The 12359-nt window shown below is 31.7% G+C and overlaps 1 protein-coding gene across 1 annotated transcript; it reads right to left on the bottom strand.

Annotated features, from left to right (window-relative positions):
• Window positions 1-936: 936 nt before the first annotated feature.
• Window positions 937-8434, bottom strand: LOC132299698 (peroxisomal adenine nucleotide carrier 1). The gene is made up of 4 exons (XM_059796466.1): window positions 8016-8434; window positions 2889-3120; window positions 1845-2149; window positions 937-1765 (listed from the first exon to the last, which is right to left on the bottom strand). The coding sequence occupies exons 1-4, from the start codon at window positions 8156-8158 to the stop codon at window positions 1468-1470; spliced, it is 978 nt and encodes a 325-aa protein (XP_059652449.1). The 5' UTR covers window positions 8159-8434; the 3' UTR covers window positions 937-1467.
• Window positions 8435-12359: the final 3925 nt, after the last annotated feature.

The following is a 12359-nucleotide window of genomic DNA, read 5'->3' as shown; positions in this document are numbered from 1 at the left end:
AATGCGATTCTGTGTATATAAAAAAAATAAAAATAAAAAACAAGAAAGATCAAGATTTCCTTCGGACCCTTAAAAATGAAAAAGCATTCCATTCCATTAAGGAGTAATATAACTTGGTAGCAGCTTAATTTGGTAGCTAAATAAGAAGTCAATCCACCCTTAATCATTAAGGCTCTATTTGTTCGAACGTAAAATATTTTTTTATTTTCTGATATTTAGTTATTGTAGAATATTTACGAAGAAAAAATATATTAAAAGTTAACATAAATAATTTATCCATCAATTTTCGGTAAATTATTTTACATTATTTTACATATCTCGCCCGATAGACTCCACCTCAACCTCGACGCAGACCTTTGCCAAACACCGACAAAGTAAAAATAAAAGAATATTTTACCTGAAAGTAAAAAATATTTTTCAAAAAGAACATTTTACGTCGAAACAAATGGAGCCTTAAGTTGAAAAGACCGAGTCCATAAAATTAATTTGAGAACCTTCTTCCTCCAGTTACAATTGTTTTTTTTCCCTAAATCTTCCTCCAGTTACAATTATGCATATATAAATCATGTAATGCATAATTACATATATAATATGACCAAATTTAAATCCCGATTGTGAAATAAATTATCTTGAGAAGCGAGGACCCTGATGGTAATTGTTTCTTAGCAAAATCAAAGACTGCTTCTATTTAAAACTTCATACAACAATAAAGAGTAATTTCCTAATATACCTAAGATAGAGAAAACTGCAACCAAAAATCTCAAATTCATCAAAATATACAATCCATGTATGTAACAATGTAAATCAATTTGGGTTTCCCGGGCAAAAGAATTTCAGATCAATCATCATATTGAAATGTGGCAATTTCTTTTCGTTTTTATTTCCTTGGAAAAGAAGCTATTAATATGAATTAACTAGAAACAGAAACATATAAAATAAGACAAAACCTGTATGTATATAGATTCTTCCAAGTAAAATTCATTCATTTGCCTTGTAAAATATTTCCACGACACTTTGTAAGACATAACATTTTTCATATGATGCCCAAACACAAACCTAATAAATGAATCCTAAATTCATACGAATAGTTCAGAACACAGGATCCCAATTTCTGAGAGTCAAATGACACAAATGATGACAATTTTGTTTTTCTTTTATTGATATTTCTTTTTGACATAATAATATGTCCTGCATCAGATTATTCTAGAAATGAAACTACTTTTAAGGATCAACCAACAAAAGAAACTATTCTTACTGTCTTGTGCAAGCCTATGCCTGATTATTCTTGAACAAAAAGCACAATGTTAGCCTCCGCTCGATACTTCCAGTTGGAGGGATGAAACCAGCTCCTCGGATGTCTTTCATTTTGTTCATCCCAAATGAAATCATTATGTACAATCAACCCATGACTTCTTTTTATTTTATTTTATTTTTTAGGGTAACCTAAGCATTTGACCTTTGCTATCACTACTGTAAAGCATTTTTTATTCTACCCTGCGTCTTAGCCTGTGAGAACAGTAGATACCTTCTTATTGCAAGTATTAGGACCCAAGTTGTCGCGCTGATTTTCTCCTTTATCATCAAAAGCAACGCTGAGCTTAGTACAGTCTTCAGGATCTGAGCTCGCAGTCCCTTAAAAAATCCAAGCACCCCTTCTTTTCTCCAAATAGCATAAAAAACGCCAGACAACGTTTTGCGGGACTTTCGCCTAGCTTTCTTGGTCTCATCAGAATCTGAGTCTGCAGCTTGAATCATAACCTTGCACCTGCCATCAGATGCCGTGGTTAGATATACAGAGCTGTTAGATCTTTTTTTAAAAAAAAGGGGGTGAGACTGCAGTGAACCTGATAGCCGGATATGTCAAAATGGTAGCAATGCTCTTAGAAATTGCACCTACAATGAAAGCTGAAAAGGCAGAAAGGGATTCTTGGGGTGAGTCCTTCGTTGTTATATTCTGCTTTCTCTTCAAGAGTCTTTGTTTCAGCTGATCAAAAACTGTATACTGAATGGCAGGGTTAGAAGTCAAAAGAAGAGAGATGCCAAGGCCATCAAATGCTTCACTCCAACTGCCTTCTGTAAGGGTTTGACATAGCCCTTTCGATTTCCCGAACGTGCTTGTCTGCATCCTTGAGGAAGCTGTATCCAGGGGCTACACAATAATATCATATAGTCAAACACTAAAATTGAAGAAACGAAATAAACAAGCTACATTTGATTCACACAATATGATACAGAATGAATAAAGAACACTTGGAAGTTGCAGCAACTTTTCCAACCCATAATAGTTGATCAAAAGGTCAACGAAAAAAGTGTTTTAAAACTTTAAATCAACAATTGCAAATCCAGGTAGTTACAAATGATCGTATCTCTTTCCTCCACCTTTGGAGCAATCCAATGGAGCATCAGTTGAAAGTTGAAACTGTAATACATGACCAAATAGCAGCATAAATTGGAGTTTTGCCACACTAAATGGCCATTTTATATTCCAATTCAAAATACCCAGGTTATATAATTCAATTACAAGGAACCTATTTTGTTTTGATATCCCTGCTAAATTCAACAACAAACTAAATTTCCACTTACTCTGCATCAATTTTTTTCCCCATTTTCATGAAATCAACAAATAACATTAAGGGACAAGTTGCACAGCCAAATAGAAGCTAGACTTGCATCTTGCAAAGCAGGGTTCTATATTTTTCAAAATGAAGGGTCTCGTTTTGATAATCTGATACAGTTCTTTGCTACCATAGTACTAGCAATTCAAATTTCAAGCTCATACAACTTGGTATTTTAGATTTGAAACCAATTAGTAACACTTGTGTTATAGAGCATGAATCAAGGCAAACTTCTGAAAACACAATCAATATGATTTTTCCAAGGTAGCTTACCTGAGTCACAAATGCATTGCAAGCCCCAGCAGCAGCAGCAAGAAGTAAGTTTGCTTTAGTTCCAATGGATTTGGAACCACTCCTTTCCACATATAGTCTTTTGAAATAACTATAGCCATAGAAGTAGATGAACTGTGAAATGAAGGACTGCAAGTTCTTTGTCCCAAGGCCCTGGTACAATGAAAGAACCTTACCAGTTGATATTGCTTCCAAAAAAACATCTGATAGGTTCCTGCACAAGCCAGAGAGAGTGAAATCAGAAACACTATAGATCAAGTCTAGTCTTATGTTGACTTGATAAATATATTCCCACACAAGGTATTTGGTATGAATTTGTCACTATAACCTATGTTAACTGGACTCCCCTAGTCCTTTCAATGTACCCGTGTCGACATGACACGTCATGGAATATTTGTCAATCACATAGACCCAGAACCAATACCTAATCCTCTAATTGTGATGATGGAATAAGAAGAAAAGCTCAAATTTGATGGCCACTAAGACTTTCCTACTTTTGAGACAGGTGAAATCTCTCCTCTCTTTTTTCACAATATTGCATTAAAAATAATAATACGATAGATTACACTTTTACCGAGCATATTATGTTTTTAACAGTGCAAGACGTTTACATGCACCTGTATCCAAGTTTTGGACACATTTCAACTAGAGTTCCCATATCAAAAATGTTGGGATCCAAGGAGGTCTGACACTTGACACCTAACCACAACCAATACAAGTTCCCATGTCCAGCAAACGTAGATTGTAACACTTAAATTGATCATTGACCATTGAATGACTTAGATCGTAAAGATGAGGAACCAAAATGAGGGGCTCCGAATAATATCTTCTTCAAAACTCTCTATACACATTTGCATCCTTTTCTCCATTTAAGAAAAAAAAAATGTATAGATACATTATAGTGTTATTGAAGGCTCAAGGCGCACCAAGGCGCTAGAGGTCCTTTGGAGCCTAGGTGTGAGGCGCACGGCGAGGTGCGCGCCTAAGTGAAGTGAGGCGCACAATTGAAATTTTAAGCTACCATAATAGCATTCGTATCTCACAAGTCATATCAATATTCTAAAAATTAATATCAAATATAAAAAAGTAAATCCATCAACTATATAAGCATTCAAGAACCAAAAAACATAGCACAAATTTGTTTTCTTGAAAGGCAAAACAGAGTACAAAAAAAAATAAATATATTAAAAAAAAAAATGTTTACAAGAAAAGAAAAGAAAAAAAAATAGAGCCAAAAAAAAAGAGAGGTAGAGACAAAAGAAATAGATGAGAAAAGAGTGTTAAAGAAGAAAAAGGAGAAAAAAATAGAGCCCAAAAAAAAAGAAAAGAGAAGAGAACTAGACAGAGAGAGAAGTAAACAAAGATGAGAAAAGAGGAGTAGAGGAGAGAGAAGTAGAGGAGAAGAGAGAGAAGAAGAAGAAATAACTGACATGGCTTCGTCATTCGTCTCTGTCACTAGGGCTTCGCCATTGCTCTCACAGTCTCACTCTTTCTATGTTCGGTCTTGGACTTTCTTATTTGTTTATTCTTTTGAACAAAAGATCCTTCTCTAATATACTTAGGCTTTCTTATTTGTTTATTAAGTTACCAAAAGTACCCTTTTTGGCTTAAGAGATCGAACAATCATTTAAAAAAAAACAAAAAAACAGCAGCGCACCTAGACAAATAGGACAAGGCGCAACCGAGGCAGGTGCCTAGTAAACATCAATGAACCTAGGATGACAATAGGCGCTAGACCTGTGCCTCGAGCATAGGCGCGCCTTTAACAACACTATCATACATAAGTCGCAAAAATATCCTGAACATCATCAAATCCTTAATTTCAGAAGGAGAGGAGCAGGGCGGGAGGAGCGCCAACAAAGCAAAACCCAAACTGTTAAGCTGTTACACGAACCTTCCTTCCAATTATTTCCTAACTTTTGTTTACAAAAAATATATAAAACTGAATCTTAATAACAATTGGTACTCACCCTCAATTACACTAATTTCCAATTGTACATTCATAATGCAAAAAAGAACCAAATAAATAAACTCAAAAGCAATAGGCTAATGTAATTGACATCATGCAGAAACAAGTTTCTAATCTAATGCAGTAGTCATGAATAGTAGCTTTTATGGTAATCTGCTGACCATTCTCATGCATCCTGTCAGTTCTTTACAACATTGTGGAAATCAGAAACAAATGTTGATGATACATTGTGTCGAAGAAACTCAATCCACAAAAGTCATTCTAAAGCATTCCATGCCCCGTGAGGCTTGAGGTGCTCACACAGACAAGTTCACACTTGGAAGCAAAGTAATAACTGAGCAGACCACCACCCACCCATCTCCTGGGAAATATTATAATTTATGGCCACACAATAAGTGTAGTGTCATGATGGAAATAATGAAGGTAAGTGCACAGACTCATTATCATGTAACATAACATGGAGGCAACGTTGTAGTTTCCATTACCTAATGCGCTTCCCAAATAAGCGAGGTTGTCGAAAGAGATGGATTGAGTACAAACCTAACCTTTAGCCTTTTTTGCACAGAGTCACTTCCCTCATACTGGAACCCACTACCAATGACCCCTCAATATAGTAAGGTACCCTAAGAACTATTATTCCACAGCATAAATACAGGACTACAGAGTCATTGGCATCCATAAACAAAATAGCACCATATGGGTACTTGTGGCCATGCAGTATTTCAGCATGTACTTGCTTTTACAAAGCTCAACTTCTGTGAACCATTACTTTGTCATAGATAACCAATCACTGCTCATAATGTTCTCAAAATGAACAAATGTAAACAGAAAAACGCTGCCATTTGTAAAAAGGCTTGCTTTTGAGGATCTGTTTATTTTTCTTTCTATCCTAGTTATTTTGAGTGATTGCATAAAAGCCAGCCATGCCATCATTTTATGAATGACAAGATAGAGAGGGATAAGCATGATGTGTTTTCTATATGAATACAGATATAAGGTTTCAAACTAGGAATATATATATATATATATATATATATATAATGTCTCTAAGTAGTATATAAACAAGAACGAAAAACCCCAATAGTTGAAATATTATATCACCAGTAAAAATCAATAATATTTCTGTCAATAATCTGGATAATTAAAGAAAAAGAAGACATTATCACCAATATGAATCAACATTTTTCTGCTAGGATTTAGAATTAGTATGCATAAAGAAAAAGATTTTGGTGAACTGTAAGAATCAATGTTTTTCCATTAAGTTCAGGACCCAGTACCTAGCTGTGAAATATGAAGAGAAAGTTGATTGCATAAATAGCTGCAAAATTTTGCATTAATAGCTCATTGCTTCATAAAGGTTCAGAACCAACTCAAGGATGAAAGAAAAGATAACTAATAGCACGAGGAACGGATCATACTAGGATCTTACTGGAATGGTGATTGTAATATAGCTGTTAAATTGTGTATATAGGTGGCTCATGTGGTTTAAGAACAATAAAAGGCATAAGAAAAGACAACTCATAGCATGACTAAAACCCAGCAAATTGTATGTCACGTGACTCACGTCCATCCAAACTCTAGTTGGAGTGGCTGCCAATCCATAAATATTTTTTGATCAAACAGAAAAGGATGATGAGAGAGAGAGGAAAAAAAATAAAAAAATAAAAAATTGAAAGATGCAGAATCTGGAAATTATATATCGAATGGCTTATTGAAGTTTGCATGGATATATAACAAAAGGATATATAGCAAGGGTTCTAACAACTTGGAATCTTGTCTGTTGCTTAACACACGAGTGGATGTAGGTCTTGACAACAAATTCGTGTAATGCAGGTTGTTGACATGCTGCATTCTTAAATTAATCAGTCCGTATATCAAGTATAATGATATAGACATGGGGTTAACATAGACTGAAAAATTCAAGGTATCTTTGCATAGAAAGTGTTTTCTTTTAAATTTTTTCTTTCTGTCCTATTTTTCCCTGTAAGTATGTGTGAGTAAAGTAGGAAGAGGTTGGAAAGTGTAAAGTGTAAACTACTCCTTTATGTCAACGTCCTTAGAAGAGACTGTCCTGAAAAGAGAAGAACAATAATTCATTTTCAATGCCGCACTAAGCTGTCCTATACATGGTTTCAACTTCTATTCAATTTTATGAATTACTTTCAATTGAATGAATGAAACCCAAAGTCAATGTTGAAATCCTAGTCCAAGTTAGGGCTTAAATTAAGTTCCTGATTTATATTTTCAAAAGATGAAATTTAAAACCCTGGCTCAGTAGCATGCCACAAAGTGTTAAGTTGGTATATTGACGGAATATAATCGCTTGCAAAGAAAGGGGGAACACATGTGGGATTCGTTAAGGAATCAATCTTTACATCTATAAATGTGACCAATAAGTATATTATTATTCTTCTTTTTATTTTGTAATTTGACCAACAAGTATGAAGCCCTACCTTTCACTCTAGATGATATTTTTTGAACAAAAATGGGGAGCCAAAATGGCATTGAGGATGAGTGCACATGTCAACAAACCACATCTTCACTAATTGAAATTCTTCACTATCTTATCAAGTATTCAACGTCCCATAAATCCTTTAGGAAGAGTACACGACAGGATCACCTTATACTCAAATTTGGGGACATGACTAAGCATTTGGGACCACCTTGAAATAATGTGTGAGCTAAGAGTGCAGTTTAATTGTGTAGTCAAAGCTCATCAATCAAGATGAATTTTTTCATGCTTATCCAAACGGAGCCTTATTGTAGCAAATGGGTATGTGAACCCCTTAAATAAATAAATAAATAACATTTATTATTATTATTATTATTGATTTTTCTTTTTTTACTCTTTCTTTTTTTTCTTTTTCTTTTTTCTTTTTTTTTTGGTAATAAAGCATAATTAAACCAGTATTGCTGATAACGTTTAGCACGGTCCATCTGTGCAGATTACAGCATAAGTGATCATGGTGATCATCAATAATTCAATCCAATTTATTCTAACGAAAATCAGCATGATCAAAGTAATCAAACATGAGATGGTGTTCACAAGAACGATTTACAGATCAGATGATCCAAAAAAACTAATTTAGAATAAAAAATATATTAAGAAAAAGGAAATTGAAAGAATAAATATGAATCACCTGTATTTTGCCTGACCATGGCCTCCAACCTCTGCTTGGTACTTAGCTTTACAGGTGTCGAGTGGGTACAAGATTGTTGTGCTCAACAGAGCTCCAATAGCTCCTGATGTCGCCTCCGATATAGATTCAAAATCAACAGTCATCTTCTTCTTCTTCTATAGCGAAGGCGATCAAATTAACAAATATAAATATATAACTTATATATATGCTATATATATAGAGAGAGAAAGAGATGAAGTGGAGGCACCGAGTGATCAAACCCCGGCATAGATCAATTAGAGAGAGAAATTAGGCGTAGAAGGTAGCTGGAAATGGAAATGCATGTGTCGGAGAAAGCGATGGGAAGAGAGAGAAACGCAATTGTCCCATCGCTACAATCATATGGTTTTTTTAAGAAACGTAAAGATTTCTTCCATCATTTTTAGACTCGGTGGTGTGTATGGAGAAATTATTATATGGTGCGGTCCGAACCATGTAAGCTTTATTTAATACGTAGTATTTTGTTTTTTTTTTGGATTAAAACTTATTTGTGATATGATCTGATTATAAATGCATATTGTATCAATTATTAAACTAAAAGAGGGTTATAAACACTGAAAACAGAGTTGGTGGTGAATTTATGCCAAAAACAGTTGAGATCACCTTCTCACTATTGAGTAAGTATAAGTATTGTCTATGTTTTTTTCTGATTGGTTGGGGCCAATAATTTCCGATTGATGTAATCATTTTACTAGTTAGGGCGGAGCCAACATTTATAATTTAGGGGGCTGAATGTGTATTGTGTAATTTGGAATTGAATTTTTTTTATTAAAAAAATCAATTGTAATATAATTTTTTTTATAATATATAGTCATATTATATATATCTTGAAAAAAAAAAAAAAAAAAAAAAAAAAAAAAAAAAATCAACCTAAATCAAATTTTCTTCAATAATTGTTTCAATTGTCCTTCAATTGTTTAAATTTTTCAAAAAATTCAATTTTTTAAAAAATCTTTTTGAGCAGCGAGGTATAGCATTATTACATTGATGAAAGATTAAAAGACAAAATAATTTACCTAAATAAATTTTCGCAAGTTATAACAAAGCAAAATCTTTACTTTAGATTTATACAAGAAATAGTCACACAATTTGTTGTTTAGCACAGTGCCTTGGTTTTCAAAATATAACAAAAAAGGAGAGAGAAAATTAAATAATTTTTTTACCAAATGGACAATGGCCATACAACCTGATTCATTTGACAGTTGGTAGACTAATCCATTTGACACTTGGTGGATTGATCCGATGAATATTAGTGTTGAGATTTATTTGTAATATATTAATACATTCATGTGAAATCTATTTTCTTAATCTAATAGTCTAGATTTAACTTGTCTAATGCTCATGTATTAATTTTTTTCAAAGAAAAAGTCGGGTATTCGAGCTTAGGATCGTGTTGGATGGCAATTCTTAAGGTGTGTATGTTGGAACGTTTACAAACAGTGATAATGGAATGTTTACAAACAGTGGCCTATTAAGTGTTTTTTTTTTTTTCAAACATTCGGTGGTAATTTATGGGAAATGTGAAGATATGTGTTATTAATATTTTAATAAAAATATAAATAATATATACTATAATTATAATGATGGTTGTTATTACATAAGTTAAATTATATCCATAAGGTATATTATTTCAATAATAATTTTGTTATTATAATACCCTAATCGTTATGTATTTATACTATATATACATAAATCATTCATATCTTTCATTTGGAAGAAACTTATATAGTCTTGGACATAGATCAATGTGTTTACACATGCCTTTACAATCATGTCAATATTTTCTTACTTATTTTACTAATGTAATTTCCCTTTTGGATTTCTATGATTGTATTAATTTTCTATTAATTTTATAACAAAAATTTTGATAATTCTAAAAGTGCCCCGCTAAAACCCAAAAAAAAAAAAAAAAAAATCGCAAGAGATCTTAAAAACTTAAAAAAAAAAAAAAAAAAAAAAAAAAAAAAAAAAAAACCCTTCATTTTCTAACTTATTTTCCTAACAAGAGTTTCAAAGTTCCGAGAGACCCATATATGTTTTTCTCATCTAACGGATCCCATCAAATTTTCAAATAGAAAAAAAAAAAAAAAAAATCCCTTCATTGCTATTTATTAGTTTGGTTCAAAATTTCATACCATATGATTGTAGCAGTTGCCCCATCTAAAGAATCTAAACTAAATTTCTTGCGCGGTCATTGCAAAACACCTTTCAATTATTTTACAAACTTAAAACTATTTTAACAAAACAAAAGTTAAGCATATTTCTGTGCTCCAAATTTTTTAGAAGTTTTATTCCACACACACACATGTATATATATTTTGGAAGGTCAATTTATTCCACATATTTGTGGCAAGCTTCCCTATAATAGAACATCTATCAACGACACTTTTATTATAGGACAAATTGCACAAAACCCTCATTTCCTTTCAATTTTTTGCAAGTAACCCCCTTGAAGAAAAAAGTTGACATAAAGCCCCCCTAACTAATCAATTTGTTGCAAAGTGGTATTGCAATGATGAAAATACCCCTTAATATAATTTAAGAAAAAGTTGCCTTTTAATATTAAAATTAATATAAATAACTCTTTCGATATAGTATTGTTAAATAAAATAAAATAAAAAATATTTAATGGTGCACCTATAAGAAAGTGAAAATAAATTGGAACAATTTTCAAAGTTTTCTTAAATTTTTATTTTTTAAAAATTAATAAGGAAAAAGAAAACCTAAAATGAAAATGATTTAAAAGAAAATCTAAATTATCTTAAGTTTATATTAAGGGGCATTTTTCTCATTATAACATCACTTTAATGGTGTATAATTTTTAATTTTTTAAAGTTCTAATTGTAAATATTAAAAGTACAAAAAAAAAAAAAAAAAAAAAAACCTAAAATGGAAAGCTTCCTTAAATTTATATTAAGGGGTATTTTCGTCATTGTAACATCACCGCAACAAATTAGGTATTTCGGGGGTTTTATCATTTTATGTCAACTTTTTTCTTAAGGGGTTTCTCGTCAAAAAATAAAAGTTGAGGGGAGTTTTATGCATTTTCCACTATTTTTTATTTTGACCAATTTTTATTTTATCAAAATTTTAAATATGCACATTTTAGATCATCTCATGATAAATCATAAGTACATACAATTTCTTATCTAGCATGTATTAAACAAAAACGGTTCTACTTAACCCTACCATTAGAATTGAAAATAGTCCAAGATGACAAAATATCTAGCCCCCTTCATAATGGATATGGAAATGGTTAAATGATTTTGGGTCAGGGATGAAGGTTATGATTGAAAATATGCATAGATATGAGGCATGCGGATGGAAACGGTCACCTCGCCCAATCTCGTCTAGCCCCGCTGCTTATATTTTATTGAAAATATGCATAATTATAATTTTGTCATTATATTTTATTTTATATTCAATAATATTATGTATATATTAAGCAAATTATAATTTATTATATTTCAATCACTAAATATTCTTTTGTAGTATTTTTATTTGAGAACTTTTATGTATTATTTTGATGTTCCAATAATAATTTTAGTCTTGAGTTTCAATTGAGAAGTTAAATCTTATTTTTATCTGCATAAAGAAAAAAAAAAAAAAATCATTGTTAAAATTTTGTTTTATTATTTACTTTTGTCAGATTCATATTATAATTATGCAAATGCTTTACAAAACCCGACCTCGTCCCACCTTACCTTGTCTCGTTTAATAAATGGTTTTGGTGTTAGTGACAGGGTAGCCATTCTAAACGGGATGGGGATGAAAATGGCATCAAAGTACCCCATTGCCATCCCTAGATACACTAAATAAATATAAAATGGTGTTGTTTGATAAAAGTGAAAATTAAGTACTGAAAATTTTAAGAGTTGAAGTTTTTAAATGGTAATTAAAAAACAAATATATTTTGAAATATATTTTAATTTTTAGAGTTCAATATTCAATGATGATGTCTTTGTCACTCACTTAATTGGATAAGTGCTGAAACATTTAAAAGTAAGTCCTAAATTGAGCAATTAAACAAACACCTAATGTTTATGGAATATATATACAGGAAGAGACATTGGTGGATATATATAGAGATTCATATTTTTGGGATGAGATCAATTAATAAATTACATATATAGAATATAATGAAATTTAAGAATTTTTTTTTAAGGAAACATGTATAGTTTATAAGGGAATGAGAAATTTTAGGGAATACATTTTTGCACATTTTAAAAAAATATATACATATTATATCTATATATATATATATATATAATAAGAGAAAGAAAAAATCCAGAGGCACGTGCCCCG

The sequence above is a fragment of the Cornus florida genome, unplaced genomic scaffold (genome assembly GCF_030987335.1).
Source record: "Cornus florida cultivar Cherokee Brave unplaced genomic scaffold, ASM3098733v1 CherokeeBrave_3.0.0_Hap2_Chr03, whole genome shotgun sequence".
In the NCBI taxonomy this organism is placed as follows: domain Eukaryota; kingdom Viridiplantae; phylum Streptophyta; class Magnoliopsida; order Cornales; family Cornaceae; genus Cornus; species Cornus florida.
This window is presented reverse-complemented; position numbering and strand designations above follow the sequence as displayed.

What these genes read in the sequence shown, in the direction of transcription:
- LOC132299698 (XM_059796466.1), bottom strand. Translation starts at nt 8,158, where the DNA reads ATGACTGTTGATTTTGAATCTATATCGGAGGCGACATCAGGAGCTATT. An exon ending in GCAATGCATTTGTGACTCAG is followed by an intron (nt 2,150 to 2,888) that starts GTAAGCTACCTT and finishes ATTATTGTGTAG; the next exon opens with CCCCTGGATACAGCTTCCTC. An exon ending in TTGACATATCCGGCTATCAG is followed by an intron (nt 1,766 to 1,844) that starts GTTCACTGCAGT and finishes ATCTGATGGCAG; the next exon opens with GTGCAAGGTTATGATTCAAG.